The sequence below is a fragment of the Callorhinchus milii genome, unplaced genomic scaffold (genome assembly GCF_018977255.1).
Source record: "Callorhinchus milii isolate IMCB2004 unplaced genomic scaffold, IMCB_Cmil_1.0 Scaffold1, whole genome shotgun sequence".
Taxonomy (NCBI): Eukaryota; Metazoa; Chordata; class Chondrichthyes; order Chimaeriformes; family Callorhinchidae; genus Callorhinchus; species Callorhinchus milii.
Genome location: NW_024704742.1, coordinates 136,639,695 through 136,657,674, shown reverse-complemented (window position 1 = coordinate 136,657,674; position 17,980 = coordinate 136,639,695). Strand labels below are relative to the sequence as shown.

Below are 17,980 nucleotides of genomic sequence, written 5' to 3'. Positions count from 1 at the left end.
AGAGAAAACTAGTGAAAGAGGAATAAGAGAGAGGAAAGGGGGCGAATGAAGGAGTGAGAGAAGCGGAAAGAAAGGTGAAGAGCAGAGAGAGATATTGATTCAAATTGAGAAAGAGCAGAGGGGAGAGAGAGGGAAGCAGAGAAAGAATGAGGAGAAACATCAACGACAACTTGCAGACTGTGTTAGCTGAGAGGAGGCGAGCAGAGGAGTGGAGTTCGAGGAAATCAGAGAGATAGGGAGGTAGAAAAGGTAGAAAAGAGAGATAGAGAGCGAAAGAGAAAGAGCAGAGAGGTGAAGAGAGGCAGAGAGATGCATGGCATGTTTCTCACACATTGGCACATTCCAAAGTTCCACCACACCAAATCTCTAATTATAATATTTGTATTTGATACAGCGCCTTATCCAGATATCCCTAAGCGCTTCAAAGAATACACTGTAAAGTGAATTGACTGTATATTTTGTGGGCAAAACGCGGCAGCCAATTGCGCACAGCAGCGTCTCACAAACAGTCATGGATTGATCAATTTATTAATATTATTATTTTTTGAAGGAATTAGGCCCGGAAAAGAGATCCGCTAATCAACTAACAACTGGGATCCTACTTACTGCTAAGTAAACAGAGGCGTGTGAAGTAAGGAAACATGCCCAACATTTCGCTCCAGCCTGGAATTGAAACCAGCTTGCGAAGCAAGTGCTCTAACCAGAGCTACAGGACTCCACAATCATTGACTGTGTCATACATATAACCAGCTCATTATTTCTTAATTCCTCTGTGACCTGCTAATTCCATGACAATTTGTCCTCTCCCCCTCCTGATGCCAACCCACAGCTCGGGTGCAAAACCTTGACTGGCCAACGCCTTGGGAAGTCCTACCAACGTGAAAGGCACGGTGTAAATGTAATTTGTTGTTGTTGTATGTTTTAACACCACTAACGTTTTACCACCGCCTGGCCCTCACCTTCCCGGAACTGTTTTATTGGAAGAAATCAAGCATCAGACAAATCGCCATCCAATCATTAGCCAAAAGGCCTGCAAGTGCAATCAATTGCAAACACAGACCCACTGTAAAGAGAGCAAAGGATCAAAAGGAAAAGCTTGAAACTCAAACTAAAATCAACCTTGTCCTGGGAAGAAAGAAAATCTCCACCCCCCCCATCCATGAAAATTAACCCCCCCCCCCCCACCCCAATACAAATAAAAACAAATATTTGTAGATGATCTAGTCTAGATTGACATTCTACGGAAGCTCTGCAGTGTCAGAGTTGCCATCCTTCAGTTAAGATACTAAATTGAGGTCCAGCCCTATCTGGGTGATTGTTAAAGAGAAGGGAGTCCTGGCTGACAATAATGATAAGAATCCTTGCATTTGATATACCGCCTTATCACATCTTCAAGACGTCTCAAAGCGCTTCACAGAATATATTATATAGTTTGTGGGCGAAACGCAGCAGCCAATTGGGCACAGCAGTTTTCCAAATTAATATATTTTTAAGGCGTTATTACCCTCGGAAAAGCGATCCGCCAATTGACTAACAACCAGGTCACTACTTACTACTAGGTAAACAGAGGCATGTGGAGTAAGGAAACTTGCCTAACGTTTCGCCCTGCCGGGAATCAAACCCAGGACCTCTTGTTTGCAAGGCGAGTGCTCTTAACCACTGAGCTACAATCCATCACACAAACTCACCATTCACTTCATGGCTGTGTACAAATTGGCTGCCTTGTTTGTCTACAAACATACAGTCACTACGATTGATATTAATGCTCCTGAGACATTTTGATGCTGTAGGTGTTATAGCAAATGCAAGGATTATTATTAGTTTTCCACTGAGTTGAGGATGTGAAAACTCAGTGCTGTAGGTGGCCGAGCGCCATCTATAGGCAATGTTTGGATCGACAGATATCTGTGCAAGAGCAGTAACGGCCTCACCAGCGGGTTCACACAGTGTTCAATGGTGTTTTCATTGACCCATCTCGCTTTCGACTCCCAGCAATTAAGCTGTAAAGTCTCCAAACTCCGATAGCTGAGCTGAACTTTACTCTAGTTGTACTCTGAGCCATAGCCACAGACCACAATGGTTCCAAGTTGCCTAGGTTTGGTACTAGGTGGCATTTATATAGTGCCTTTCGCAATGAGCATCTCAAAGCACTTTACAGACACAATGGGGCGTGGGCTGGGGGGAAGGTGGAAGGAGTTTGAGCGTGTTGAGCAAATGAGCAGGTAAATCACAGAGAGTGGGCTTAGTGGCTTAAGGCTTAAGGCCAACGGTGAGATGAGGAACAAACAGCTGGCCAGAGCATTGCACAATTGAAGAGCCCCTATTGCTGCCTCACAATAAGTGAGATCAGATGTTTAAACGAGAGATGGATAGATATTTGGGCAGTATTATTGTGAGAGGATGTTGGCATTGAGATCAAAATATCTGCCAAGATCTAATAAACCTGGTGGAACAGACTTGATGGGCTGAACGACCTCCTCCTGCTCCACTTTTCCTATTTCCCTAAGAGGGTCTGATCAGAATTTGGGAATTGGGGTTATGAAAATGGAGTTCGCTCTCCATTATTCCTGAAAATCCGAGCTTGTCTCCCGTATGAGAGGCTCATTGCTAACGTCGCCATCCTCATGGCAGAAGAGACAGACGACAGGCTGGTGGGAGGAGATAGGTCAAGAGAGCGCACGAGAGAGTGTGGTCTAAAATTGGCAATATCTAAGCGGGAACCCAGAAGCACGTCAGACCGACTCGATCTACTTTCGGAACAGAGTTCCCACAAGTCGGTGTTGACACACTTCCTGTTACTGGAAGGATTGGTATTCTGGAAGGAAACAAAATGACATGAAAGGTCTTCTCCATCTGAAGATCTTCTGAGCAGTAGCGCCACACACTGGAGCTACGATGAACTGTACCACACCAGCGCACTGTATCTTCTTTCCTTCCCCTCTTAAAATAGCGCAACAGAGACTTGAACAGAAATTGGACATTGCACCTCATAACATAAATTAAAATGATTTTCAATGTTCTCTGGTGGTACATTCTCCCTGCAGTAACTAACTGAAATCTATCCCAAACGTTATCTTAAAGCCCATCGATTGTCGAATCCGGGTGGGAAGAGAAGAAGGAAATTTTACAGTGGAGCCGAGTTATAAAGTGACAGTTTGAGATTCATCAATTCCAACCTTGCAGTGGCCACGACTACATTCACTGCGTGTGTCCACTTGCCGCATAAAAACGGCCGACTTCAGGTCATCAGGCACTTCCTGTGTGTGGCACAGGCACAGGAAGTGGTGTCGGCTGTGATCCGATGACCTAATGGTCAGCCATTTTGTCTTTCCATGAGCCAACTTTTGAAAGTGAACTGCTCAGCTTTGGGATTTTCAGATGAAGTAAACATCAAACACGCGATAAGCAAACCTTTGTTTATAATAAAACAGACAAGGGGTCTGTCACTGTCACTGCTTAGTTCCTGACTAACTCAGCAACACCCCAAAAGCCTACCATAGAAACGTGACACTACTTTGTGTTTTAAAACACATCTTTAGCCAGGGTGGTCCAACTGGCGGCCCGCGGGCCACATCCGGCACCCCCGCCCTCCATTTCATCTGGCCCACCCGGTCCCTCCATAAGCTGCAAATGTTATGTTATGTTTTTGGAAGGGAAACACAAACTACTGCTTGTGTGGCTCGTGGACATTTCTCAATAGGCATCCGGTCCTCAGTAGTCAAAAGGTTGGATCACCGTGTCTGTCCTAAGCAATATAAATATACTGTGGGTTTCTCACACACATTTGAGGATGAAGCTTTATCACTACTCCACACTGGGCCTTATTAATAATAATCCTTGCATTTGATATAGCACCTTATCACGTCTTCTAGACATTTCAAAGCGCTTCAAGGAATATACTGTAAAGCGAATTGACTATATATTTGTGGGAAAAATGCGGCAACCAATTGCGCACAGCAGCGTCCTACAAACAGTCGTGGATTGAAGTGACCAATTTTTTTTTCTTGAAGGATTATTATCAGGCATTTGGAGTAAGGAAACTTGCCCAATGTCCCACCCTCGCTCGCCTCCACTGGCTCCCCATCCCCCAGAGGATTGATTTCAAGATCCTCATCCTCACCTACAAGGCCATTCACGGCCTTGCTCCCTCCTACCTCTCCAACCTACTATCCCCCTACCTACCTGCCCGTACCCTCCGTTCCTCTGGCTCCGGTCTGCTCCACGTCCCCCGCCCCAACCGCCCTACCATCGGTGGTCGGGCCTTCAGCCTCTCAGCCCCCAGGCTCTGGAACTCCATCCCCCAGTGCCTTCGCCTTGCTTCCTCCCTTTCCTCCTTCAAGGCCGGTCTCAAAACCTTTCTCTTTGACCGTGCCTTCAGCTCCCCTCTCGACTCTCTTCCTCCTCCTCGCTCCCTCCCTTCCCTCCCCTCACCCTGACCACTTCCCCCCTCCTCTCTCCCTCCCTTCCTTCCCCTCACCCTGACCATTTCCCCCCTGCTCGGGTCATGACCCAACTGTGCAGCGCCTTGGGACGTCCTCCTGACGTGAAAGGCGCTCTATAAATGGAATCTTGTTGTTGTTGTTGTTGTTGCTGGGAATCGAACCCAGCTGTCTTGCTTGTGAGCCACGTGCTCTAACCACTGAGCGACAGGACTCCACCTTGATGTGGAAGTGGACATGGGGCTGCAATATTGGCAAAAAATTCCAGTTGCGCACACGGACATGAACATTTTTTGGTTGGTGCTGTAGCCAATTTGTATTTGAATGTTGACCAATTATCCACACTGTTTGCTTACACACAATGGGGCTGATTCCAACTGGAGTAAATAACTACAGTAACAACAACTAGCATTTATATAGCATCCCTCACACACGGTAGCGTCCCAGAGCGCCGCGCTTGATAGTTTCCCACTCCCTCGTCAGGTAATGTACTTACAGGCCACACCAGATGCTAAGCCGTACAGTAAGCCACCTCCCTCAGAGCTCTGCTCAAATACCCGGCTCCCTGAGGGTGGACATTTCTCCTGCCTTATGAAGTTGTACAATAACGTCTTCACCACCCGGCTGGTGTACTCAAGGCTGTGAAGAGAAGCAGAAGAGGCAGCAGAATGAAATACAGAACAAGTTACACTTCTATAGCACGTTACACGGAGGGAGGACAGCTGGCTGGAAACCAATCAACAACTTGCATTTATATACCACCCCTCATGCAGGGCAGCGTCTCAGAGCGCTTGACAGTGGCGGAGCATGACACCGAGCCGGGGGGGGAGGTGACCATAAGCACGGTCAAAGAGAAAGGTCTTCAGGCCCTAATTAAAGATGGGGGAAACCCAAGCTTGGGGGAGGGATTTGAAGAGTGTTGGGCGGGGGGAGAGGAAGGCAAAAAGCGAGTCAGAGAGACAAGTGCTAAGGTAAACTTTAAAAGTAGGAAGGTGTGAGTTGGATAGATTCTGGGAAGGCGATCCAGAGAGCGGAGACAGAATAGCGATGGATGGAGGGGGGTTAACGCAGGGGACACAGTGCAGGCCGGTGCTTGCTGAGCAAGGGGAAGGATTGCAGGAGGTTGCAGAGGCAAGGTGGGGCGAGGCTGTGAAGGGATGTGAAAGCTCAAACTTTCCACTGGAAGTTACTCTGACAAGCAATGGGTCTGTGCAGCTCTCAGTGGTATGTGATCCGAGAATATTGTGGGGAGAGAACATTTGCAGCATCTGAGAAGCATTATCACTAGCGAGAATGCTTGGGAGCCATCTAAAAGATCATCGCTTGAGGCGAGCAGGGTTGTCTCCAGATAATAGACTAAAAATAATTACACAACTAAGCGGACATTACATTAAAATCCGCTTGAGAACATTCAGATGCAGATGGGATGGTTTGACAGCCAGAGAGAATAGCCCTCGCAACTGACACAGCACCTACAATAATAATAATTCTTGCATTTGATATAGCGCCTTATCACGTTTTTGAGACGTCCCAAAGCGCTTCATAGATTATACTGTAAAGTGAGTTGACTGTCTATTGTGCGGGCAAAACCCCTACAATGTGAAAATGTCTCAAAGGGGAAATGTTACCGACCTGTGTATTTTGCTGGCAAAAGTGTTTGTTTACAGTATTAATTGATCGCTTTCAAAATAGAGAGTCACTACACTTTACGTTAAATTCTACAAAGCCCTTTGAGACTATCTCCATAAGTCAAAGGCTTGGTATGAAATACAAAGATCATTATTATATTATTACATCAAATGCAAGTATTATTATAATAGATCACATGACATATGTAACCAAGGAAACTGTGGAGAGGTTGTAAAGAATAGACTCGTGGGTTACTTTGGTGGAAATATGAAACTTTATACCGTTAACATCTGCAAACGGCCCGAAGTAAGCAGCATTGTGTTGCTATGGCAAAGGGTGGGAACAACACATCAAAGCAAAGCATCTCAAGCTCTTCCCAGCCATCAGCTCATGTGTCAAAACTTCACAGCTGGATGTGTGGAGAAATTAGAAACAGACATTCATTTTACTGTGCAGCAGAAGGGGGCCATTTGGCCTATCGGGTCCGAGCCAAATTCTAAAACACTGTAAAAACATTCAAGTAAAATGGCAAAGGACTCGAGGGATTGTTTTTGGGGGGGGGGGGGGGGGGGGTGAGCGTTAGCAGGAAGAGCTTTGAGATGTCTCGATGCGATAAGAAGCTATGAAATGCAGGCTTTCGTTCTTATTCAGCCTGGCTTAGTTGGTCGCCTCTGAGTCAGAAATCTGTGGGTTCAAACACCACGTCAGGACTCTGAGCTCCTTGTCTAAGATGACACTCCAATGCATTGCTGGGGTGGGGTGGAGGGAGGTGTGCCATCCTTCGGATGAGACATTAAACTGGCAGTTGAGTTGGATGTTAGAAAAATGGCCCTATTTAAAAACAGCAGAGAGTTTCTCCCAGTGTCCTAGCCAACAATCCCCTAGACAAAACTGGTCATTCACTTAATGACTATTTGTGGGCCATTGCTGTACATAAATTGGCTGAGTTTATACCCTGCTCTGCTCACTTCTCACCGCTCTACCTGCCGCCGTCACTCAACTGGCTTGAGTCTTCTGCACATCCATCGTCCTCTACGTTCCACAATTACCGTCTGTGCTTTCAACCACATATCCCCTAATTTCTGCAACTCGTTGCTTCAAATCCCTGAAGACTTTCCTCTTCGGCCATGTCTTCAATCACATCCTCTCTCTTTCTAACTCAGCATCAAGTGACGCTGCTCTTAAATGCTCCAAAATGCTACCAACATGAAAGGAGCTATATAGAAACTACAATTTATATCACGTCCTTCACGCGGAGCAGCTTACTGGGTAATAATCGCTTAAAAAAAAATTTGGTTACTCAATCCACGACTATTTGTAGGACACTCCTGTGCGCACAAATACACAGTCAATCCACTTTACAGTGTATTCTGTGAAGTGCTTTCAGACGTCTCAACGATGTGATAAGGAGCTGTATCAGATGCAAGGATTATTATTAAATGCTGCTGTCGTTTTATGTGAATTGGCTGCTGTGTTCACCTACACTTATTACACTACATAGCAAAAAAATTCCTGTGAATCACTTCAAGACATTTCAATGACATGCTAAGGCGCTGTGTCAAAAGCAAGGATCATTATTAGTCTGTGTACCTTGTACTGTGGGATTTGTGATGAGGCAGTTTATATATAGCGGCCTTGCACCACCTACTGGCAAAAGAGTTACTATAAACAGAAACCACACAGCAAGCAGTGAGGTGTGCAAAAGAAACAGGTGCGGAGAGAGATCGAGGAGGGCGAGCGAGCGCGGTGAGGGGGAAAAAACCAGAGAAGGGGGCGATCGATGCTCTACACTAACTGCTTCAACTAATACGAACTGATACTGAGTCGATTGCTATTCAGGCAGCATGTTCCATGATCTAACTACCCTTTGCACCTGGTAAATTCTAATACCCTCTAGTAGTTCCTCCTAAATTCTCTTTTAGACTCCCCTCATCGTTATCTTACATATGTGTCCCTATGTGAAAGCTGAGAGAGGGGGAGAGAGAGAGCGAGAGAGGTAGGTAACAACTCAAAGAGGTTTTAGAAGTGGCAGGGGCTTGCACATTGAAGACCAGTGGAGTGAAGAGAGTTGGGAGCCAACCTATTAACCAACTCTTTGCCCCCATTCTCCCCGCCTTCAAAGCTGCCATAAGACATTTCTTCTTGACCATTAGCTCCCCCAACCCCCAGTCTGAGCTACCAGTCAGCTCCGTGAAGTGCTTTGAGACGTTCCAATCTGAAAAGCGCTGTTGTTATTGCTACCCCTCTCCAAAACATTAATATATGCAAGGCACGTGCAGATTTAAAAAAACGTTCTAGAAGTCTTAAGAGTCTAGCAAAATCATACATACCATCGGCCTTGCATCAAACACTTGTATATGAAACTTTCTCGTGCTATTTCCTTCTGGAACAGTTGGTAGGACAGAAGTACGAGAAGCGTCGTCACAGATTCCAGTAAAATGCTGTAGGTGATATCTCTGTAAACAGAGAGTCACAAACTCAGACATGTGGACAACAATTTTACAACAACCCACACATTTGGTATAACAACAACAAATTAGTTTTACACAGCACCTTTCACATTAGGAGGATGTTCCAAGGAGCAGAGAGGTTGAAGGCCCGATGGTGGGGAGGGGTATAAGTTGACCGAACGTGCAGTCCAAAATATAGGTCTTAAGGTGACAGTGACAGTGACAGGTGGAATGACATCAAGAATTACATCTGTGGAGTCCTATAGCTCAGTAGTTAGAGCACTCGCCTCGTAAGCGGGAGACCTGGGTTTGATTCCCAGGCAGGACAAAATGTTGGGCAAGTTTCCTTACTCCACACTCCTGTTTACCTAGCAAAATGTAGGAACCCGGTTGGTAGGAGCCGCTTTTCCGTAGGTAATAAATCCTTAAAAAATAAGTAAAAATAATAATTTGGTCACTTCAATCCAGGACTGTTTGTGGGACACATGCAAGGATTATCATTATTATTATATTATTAGCAGTCACAGAGAATAGCGGGAGCATCCTTTTCTTACAAGTTACAAACACAAAAATTCACAGCAGAGGAAAAGGCCATTCTGTCCATGACTATGATCGACCTCTAAAAGAGCCGTCAATTTATTCGCATTCTCCTGCCCTCCTTCTCCCCCCCAACCACCCCAAACGGTGGAGTCCCATAGCGTCAATGTTCGATTCCTGACGGGGGGAAACCTTAGTCAAATTTCCTTACCACAGTAAGTAGGAATCCGTTTGTTAGTCAATTGTCGAATTACTTTCTGGGGAATTAACCCATCAAAAAAAAATTGGTCACTCAATCCACGACTGTTTGCTGGACACTGCTGTGCATTTCGCCAATCCACTTCACAATATATCCTAGCTCCCCTTATACACTGTGTAGCAAAGAAAAATCTTCTGGAAATCCCTGCAGTTTTAACAATGGGCAAACAGATTATTTTTAGAAAACTGGTTAGGGTCGGTGAAAGACTTTAATGTGAAGTAGTTCTGAATGGGGAATGAGTAAGGAATCAGAGCGATGCCAATGTGGACAGAGAGAGGAAAAAAAGGATTCTCTTAACTCGACTCGCTAATGAACGGCAAACCAAAGTAAACAGGAGGCACATGGCCACGTCAGTGGTCAGTGTTGTGCAACTGCCTGGCCAGATTTCCATTGCTGGAGGCTAACTGTGCTGCTCCTGCCACAGGAAATACAACACAACACAGCGCACACACACAGACCCATCCCCACCACCATTCCCTCTGCGTCCTACCTCACCAAACAGGGAGCTCAGCGGAGAGCATTCCGTCTGACGCTCCAGTGCAATGCTGGGTGCTGGGTGCTGGGTGTGAGGAGTGTAGGGAGCACTGCGTTTCAAAGGTGCCATTGATTGGATGACACATTTAAACCAAGGTGCCATGTGTGCCTGTTCAGGTGCACATTAAAGATCCCGCGACACAATTGGAAAAGAGTAGGGAGTTTGTCTCTCCTGGTGTCCTGGCCGACAATCCCTCAGATGACACAAGGTGATGAGGCGTTCGGAGGCAAAGGGGAAAGACAAAGGGCTGTGCCTGCCAAAAGCCTGGCCAAGCTGGCTCCTGTGGGGTGAGCTGTCATTTCTGATGCTCAAAAGCAGCAGCCCTTTCAACAATAAATTATATTTGTATAGCGCCTTGGGAGGACATCCCAATACACTAGACAATCAAGGCTCTACACTCGAGCTGGAGGGTTGGGAGCAGGTGAAGTGGAGGGCAGGGAATGTGAGGGTAGGAGGGTGACCAAAGGGGTAGTCGAAGAGGGTCTTGAGATGGATCTTAAAGGAGGCAAGGGAGGAGGCGAAGTGATAGGAATGTGGGATGAATTTCAAAGAGCGGGGCGGAGAGGCTGAAGGGCCGACTGCCAGTGGTGGGGCAGGAAGAGCGGTGGACATGGAAGAGGCCAGAGTCCGCTGAGCGGAGAAAGCACACAGGTCAGTTTGGAGTAAGCAGGTCACAGAGGTAGGGAGGAGTGAAGGACTTTGAAAATGAAGATTGCAGTTGCTGACCTTTCCCCAAAGACAAAATTCATCCCTGAATAAAATTGGTCTTTCATTTCATACCTGTATGTGGAAACTGGCTGCTGTGTTTGTCTATAAGTAATCACTATATTCAACGGCAATTTATAGCATATTATAACATATAGGTTAGCATGCTCACTTCGCAAGAGGACCTGGGTTCGATTTCCGGGTGAAACCTTAGGAAAGTTTCTTTACTACACACGCCAGTTTACCTACTCAGTAAGTAAGGACCCGGCTGTTAAAGTCGATTGGAGGATCGCTTTACTGGGGGCAACAAAATTGCTTCAAAAAAATAAATTAAAAAAATAATAATTTTGTCACTCAATCCACGACTGTTTGTGGGACACTGCTGTGCGAAATTGGCTGTTGCGTTTCACCCACAGAATATACAGTCAATTCACTTTACAGCATATTCTGTGAAGGGCTTTGAGACATCTCAAAGACGTGATAAGGCGCTACCCATCATAGTATTATAGGATTATTATTATTATTATTAAAGTGCTGTTAAACTATGTCCATAATCACAGAGGTTGCAAAACCTCTCCCTCCGCCCCTTCTTGAACAAGGAGTCATTATTTCGCAGTCTCAAAAAAGCACTTATGTAATTCACGAACAATGCCAAAAAGAGTCGATCTAAATAAATATTTTAAAAATCACACAGGAACCAGGCTTTTAGCCTATCCTTCCTGCAGGTCAAGTTGCTGGAGCACATGTCAACCTGGAGGCCCGAGCTCTAAACGGCAATCACCCACTGATGGGAAACAGGACATGACAATGATGGCTTAAAGCAAGATGAGATTTTCCACCTCTGAAGCTGCACACTGGGCTATAGTATGCCAGCTCTCCCTCTCTTCTTTCCAGCAACCCTCCCTTCAACCCCACACACACATTTTTTTTTGGTCAGGCAGGTGGTGTCTGACATATGCGGAAACCCATCACTATTCTTAAGAGTATTCGAACCAAGCTGAGAATTCCCTGCATCCCACCTACATATGGAAATCCCAAAGATAGATTGTTGGAATGGAATGCGCTCTCTCACTCTCTCCCTGGAGGGGCACATCCTGCTTACCTAATATTAGGCATAAGTCGGCAAGAGCCAAGGCTTGGGGACCAGCTAAATCTGCATAGCTTATCATTTATACACACACACACAAACACACACTCAAAATGTAGGCTCCAAACCAGCTTACCCTGCTCTTTCCCCTCACCCATGACCAATTATGTTACCTTTGCCCAATTCCCTTCCAAATGTTACTGTGGTCTTGTCTTCAGGAACCACCTATGATCAGGTATCCTGTAAAACCTCAGTGTAAAAAGATTTACTATCAACCCTATGAGCCCGACTGGCACAATTTGAAGTCCCAATTTGAATTTGTCCATTCAAAAATGGTCCCAACTGTGTGCCTTTATATTCCACTATTGGTGGTCAAGCCTTCAGTCATTACATCCACCTCGAGCTCCCTGCCTCTATCCCTCGGCCTCTCTATTTATCGTCTAATCCCACCTAAAAACCTACCTCTTCATCCCACCTATTTCAGGATTGCTATTATTATAGACACTCGCTCCCACCCCTACACACACACACACACACACATAAACACTCACACACACTTCATTTTAGTTTGGCATCTAACTTTGTGACTGTGAAGCACTTCATGTTTTCCTGCATGAAGGGCGTTTTATAAAAGCAAGTTGTTGTGTCTTTCCACAAACACTCCCAACTTTACATGTCCATCCATTACAGAACTCCTACGCAACTTACTTGGAAATTTTCCAGGCTCCCAACAAGGGTTAACAGTGATATAACTGGGTGTTGTTGGGATTCTCATTGTTCCAGAGTTTTTAATGAAAAACTGAGGAACAATTTGTTTTATCGTTTGATCCCTCCTCCCCACCTTTTACCATCATGAAGCCATTTCCCAAGAGAACCTTAAAAAGAAACAATGGGGTCTGCCTGAGCTGCTCTGAACAGATTGTTTGCAGAGAAAATTATTGAACTTCGAACCTGCAATGCATTCTTCAGCACATTTGATGGTTCAGAACTCACAATTAAACGTTTTTGCATCGAGAAAACTGTTTAAAAAAATGAGACTATTGTTTAGGACCGACCACAGTAGAGGTAGAGAGGGGGGAGGAGGGAGCGGGCAAATGAAGGGATTTAAACTTCAGGATAATAATAATCCCTGCATGTGATATAGCGCCTTAACACATCGTCAATATCCCAGCAGCATTTATTTATGTATTCATATATATGCCTAACTTGTCACTCTGGATAACTTGTCACTACGAGGCAAGCGCTCTAACCAATACGCTACATTCAAGACCAAATTTTAAAACACTTCTTCCACTAATGGAGTCCTTTGCTGGCTTGATATACAGCAGCAATTTAGCCTTCCTTCCCTTGTGCCCAATGTGTTGGCCTATATGCGGAGGCTGGCAAAAGGCAGATGCAAATCTTCTGCCAATTTCACTGGAAAGCAGAATTTATTGACATTCAGCAATAACAACAAAGTACTTTAATAGCTTTCAGTCCAATGGCTCTTTGAGGGCAGCTCTTGGTACAAGCCTGCGGGGGAGAGGCTGGGAATTATAATGAAGTGCTCTCGCTCTCTCTCTCCCACTGTGTTGTATTGCAAACAACAACACAGTACACAACGATCTCAGCCAATGCCACAGTGGAGAAGTAATTCTTCACCAACAGATAGAACACAAGCTGTACATTACTGTTATCCACACAGTTCTGGCTGTCTTAACACAAGGGAAGCAATGCCCTGGCCCTAAAGACAGTGCAGGGGAGAGCAATTAGGAGGATTCCCAGAGTTAGAGGAAACTATAAAAAAAGGAGAAAAGTTAACTCATACACAATATAGATTTATACAGCACTTGCCACATCATGAGGACGTCTCAAAGATGTTTGACAATATATTTTGAGACAGGTCTTGAAGAGGGGAAGGAGTGAGTAAAGCAGAGAGACTACATATGATACACCAGATGCTAAATGGGTAGCAAATGTAAAAAAACAGAGATGCCAAGTTAACTCAGTACCCACTGGGATTCAAACATGTAACATTCTGGTCTGTATAGTCACTCTACAACAACAACATGATTATATTTGTAAAGCGCCTTTAATGTTCATTGGCCATTGTAAGGATGTTTTATTGTCATTTGGTGGTGAGATAAAAGAACCAGAGGTGAGCCAAGAAGAATTTTTTTTTACCCAGAGAGTTGTTTCGATCTGGAATCCACTGTCTGAAAGGATGGTGGAAGCAAATTCGATAGTAGCTCTCAAAGGGAATTGGATATGTACTTGTAAAGAAAAAAAATTGCAGAGCTCTGGAGTAAGGGCGGGAGAGTGAGTCTTGTTGGACAGCTCTTTCAAAGAGCCGGCACGGGCATGATGGGCCGAATGTCCTCCTTTCGTGCTGTAATAATAATAATAATCCTTGAATTTGATACAGCGCTTTTCACGTCTTCTAGACGTCTCAAAGCGCTTCACAGAATAGACTGTAAGTGAATTGACTGTATATTTGTGGGCGAAACGCGGCAGCCAATTGCGCACAGCAGTGTCCCACAAACAATCGTGGATTGAAAAATAACCAATTTATTATTGTTTTCTTTTTTGGAGGGATTATTATTAATTTTGTAATTTTGTAAGATTTTATGAAAGGCACATTGTTGGGAACTCTGAAGACTTGTGATCTACTTGCCCTGCACTGCCACAAACCATTCACGCAAGATCCATAAATTACTTTAAAGTGAAATTAAATTGAAAATGAAGAACATTAACAGGTATGGAAGTGAGCGAAGACTGGGCTTAGACGAGGTGTCCAATATAGAGAAAATATCACAGCTCAGACCGAATGGCTGATTTTTGCTCTGTAACCTATGGAGGAAAGCGCACAAGTGAAGTGTTACATTAGCACAGAGACTTACAGTAAGGGCAGTTCAATGATGAGGTGCACAAGAGTGCACATCACATCCTCCAGGAGATCTTCCGCTTCAGCCCCTGAAAGAGCAAAGCATTCATCATCAATAATGCAATTCTACATTTATATAGCATCGCAAGGATATCACAAAGCACTTCTCAGAGCCGACTGGGAGCGTTAGTATGGGGTGGGGGAACCTGAAGGAGGAGGGTAAAGGTGGCTGAAACGCTAGATCATAAGGTAGTTTAAAGGTGAGAGCAAGGTGACACAACGGAGGGATAAGGTGGAGGGACTCTGGAATAGAGTTCCAGAGAACAAGAACAGAAAGCACATGGAGTCCTGCAGTTAAGTGGTTAGAGCACTTCCCTCGCAAACGAGAAACCTGGGTTTGATTCCCCAGCAGGGCGAAATGTTGGGCAAGTTTCTTTACTCCACGCACCTCTGTTTACTGAGCAGTAATAATAATAATAATCCTTGCATTTGCTATAGCTCTTTTCACGTCGGGAAGACGTCCCAAAGCGCTTCACAGAACACACTGTAAAGTGAATTGACTGTATATTTGTGAGCAAACGCGGCAGCCAATTGCGCACAGCAATGTCCCACAAACAGTCGTAGATTGAAAATGACCAATTTATTATTGTTTTTGGTTTTGGAGGGATTATTATTAGGCTCTGTGTGGAGTAAGGAAACTTGCCCAAGGTTTCGCCCTCTGCCTGGAATTGAACTCAGGTCTCTCACTTGCAAAGCGAGTGCTCTAACCACTGAGCTACAGGACTCCACGAAATAAGTAGGAACCTGGTTGTTAGTCGATTGCCGGATCGTTTTTCCGGGGTAATAAATGCTTAAAAAAATACTAATAATAAATTGGTCACTCATTCCACACTGTTTATGGGATACTGCTGTGCGCAATTGGCTGCCGGGTTTCGCCCACAAAATTCACTTTACAATATATTCTGTAAAGCGTTCTGATACGCCGCCCGGAGTGGAGAACGCTCTATAAATGCAAGTTGTTATTGTCTTTAAGACATGATTAGGCGCTATATCAATTCAAGGATTATTATTATTATTGACCACGTGATAAACCGTTTTATCGAATGTAAGGATTATTATTATTATTTAGCAACAAAAGCAATTAAGTTTGTAAAGTTGTTAAAAGAAAATAGAATGAAAGAACTTGCAATTCTGTACTTCCTCAAGTCAAACCATCTCCAAGCACTTCACTGTCAAGTGTAGTGACTATATTCGTAGGTAAACCTGACAGCCATTTGCACACACAAGGTCCCACAATTTGGAGGATTGAAGCCTAGGACAAGGTGACAAGCTCTTCTCTTTTATAATTTTGTCGGAGGATCTGGGTTTCATAACCTCCTTCCCTTCTCTCAGTCCTCACAAACTACAATATAATATAATAATAATCCTTGCATTTGATGCACCCTATTGAGACGTCTCGAACCACTTCACAGAATTCACTGTCAATGAGTTGACTGTATATTTTTATGGGCGAAAAGTGGCAGCCAATTGCCCACAGCAGTGTCAACAACAACAACAAAATGACACATGCCTTTCACATCGGGAGGACGTCCCAAAACGTGGCGTGGATTGGGTCCAAATTTCTTTTTTATGGGATTATTGCTCCTGGAAAGAGATCGGTCAACTGACTAATAACCGGGTTCCTACTTACTGCTAGGTAAACACAAGCACGTGGAGCAAGGAAACTTGACTAAGTTTTTGGTCTGCCCGGGAATCGAACCTGGGTCCTCTCGCTTGCGAGCCGAGTGCCCTAACCACTACGCTCCAGGACGAGAAACTTAGAAACAGGAGAATGCCATTCAGCCCATCGAGTCAGCTCCACTGTTTTCCGAGACCAAGTACTGTTACTGTGTTTCGGGGGGTCTTCCAGACGTGAAAGGCGCAAATAGGAGTAATGAATCCCCTTAATAATAGCAGTACAATTGCACAGAGACCAGACAGTCCACCACGTCATGGGTACATTGCTCTAGCCCAATGTCCGTCTGTCAGGACTTGAAACACAAATATTTAGCCCCAGCAGAGACTGTAAACAAGTCTGTTTTGTTGAGGACACAGCAACGGCGGCGGAAACCACTGAAATAATTGAGCCAGCCCTTTTCTTCACAAAAAAAATATACAGAGTATCCAGGACACCAGGTTATAGTGCGCAGTAACTGCACTGACCTCCTCATAAACAAAACTTGTTTGCATTATAAGTGCCAAGCGACATTATGCCAGGAATCCTGGCAAACATACAGCTGCTGTGCAGTGAAACTCAAAGTATTCTGACCACCACAATTCAGCTATTTACTGTAACGCATATCACCCCTTTGCTGTTTGACAGAATTTTCAGCTGGGGTGGGAGGAGGAGCTCATTTTACTTCTTTAATTTATCCTTCTATAGGGGGGAACGGGGTGTTCTGGAAGGTGAGATCGGATGGGCTGAAGGGGCTTCTTCATCCAAACCGATCTTGTGACCTCTGAGTCAAGCCCCTCGATTGGTTCAAGCCCCTCGATTTTGGACTAATGATCCAGGCTGACTGACACTCCAATACACTGCACTGGTTGGAGATGCTGTATTTCGGGTGAAACATAAAATCGAGGATCTGACTGTGCCTGTTCAGGTCAATGTTAAAAGATCCCATAGCACTGTTTGAATAGAAAGGAGTTTCTTCCTGTGTCCTGGCCAACAATCCCCCAAATAAAATTAATCACTCCCTTTATTAGCGGTTTGTAGGATAATGTGGTGCAAAAATTGGCTGCCGCATTCGCCAACAGAATACATCACTACGCTTCATCCTGTGAAGCCCTTTGAGACATTGTGACAATGTAATAAGATGCAATATCAAATGCGAGGATTAGTTAAGTCTAGTATTTTAAATCCTTTCTATTAGATATAGTCAATCCACTTTACAATATATTCTGTGAAGTACTTTGAGACGTGTCAATGCTGCAAGGATTATTAATATATTATTGTTACCAGGATATAACTCTACAGATATTGGCCTGTCTCAGTTGATATAAATCTTGTCTCTGACTCAGAAGGTCAAGCCCCAGATGGGGACGTTGAATTCACAGTCTAGGCTGACCACTCCAGTTAGAGTGGGAGCGCCACTTTGTTGGAGGCGAAGCAACAAACCATCCTGTCTGCGCATTCGAATGAACGCTAAAGATTCTGTGACACAGGGGACATGGGACTTTCTCCAGGTGTCAATAATCCTTAAGAGCAACTGTCATTGACTATGGATATGTGGGAATCTTTCTGTGTGAAAGTTGACAATTACGTATGCCTACATGTACAGTCACTACACTTTATGTAAATCCTGTGAAGCGCTTGAGGTTCCTTCTCATATGAAACCATACAGTCAATTCACTTTACAGTATATTCTGTGAAGTGCTTTGAAACGTCTCAAAGTCGTGATAAGGGGCTATATCAAATGCGAGGATTATTATTATTA

The 17,980-nt window shown here is 44.6% G+C and overlaps 1 protein-coding gene across 1 annotated transcript in view; it reads right to left on the bottom strand.

Moving 5' to 3' along the window:
- The window catches only part of dym (dymeclin), a 157,312-nt gene that overhangs the window by 125,803 nt on the left and 13,529 nt on the right, over positions 1-17,980 (bottom strand). Inside the window, exons 5-7 of the mRNA XM_042336031.1 lie at positions 14,521-14,593; positions 8,399-8,524; positions 4,936-5,078 (exon numbers count right to left, since the gene is read on the bottom strand). Of these exons, the coding sequence (XP_042191965.1) occupies positions 4,936-5,078; positions 8,399-8,524; positions 14,521-14,593 (342 nt within the window). The remainder of the gene's footprint in view (positions 1-4,935; positions 5,079-8,398; positions 8,525-14,520; positions 14,594-17,980) is intronic.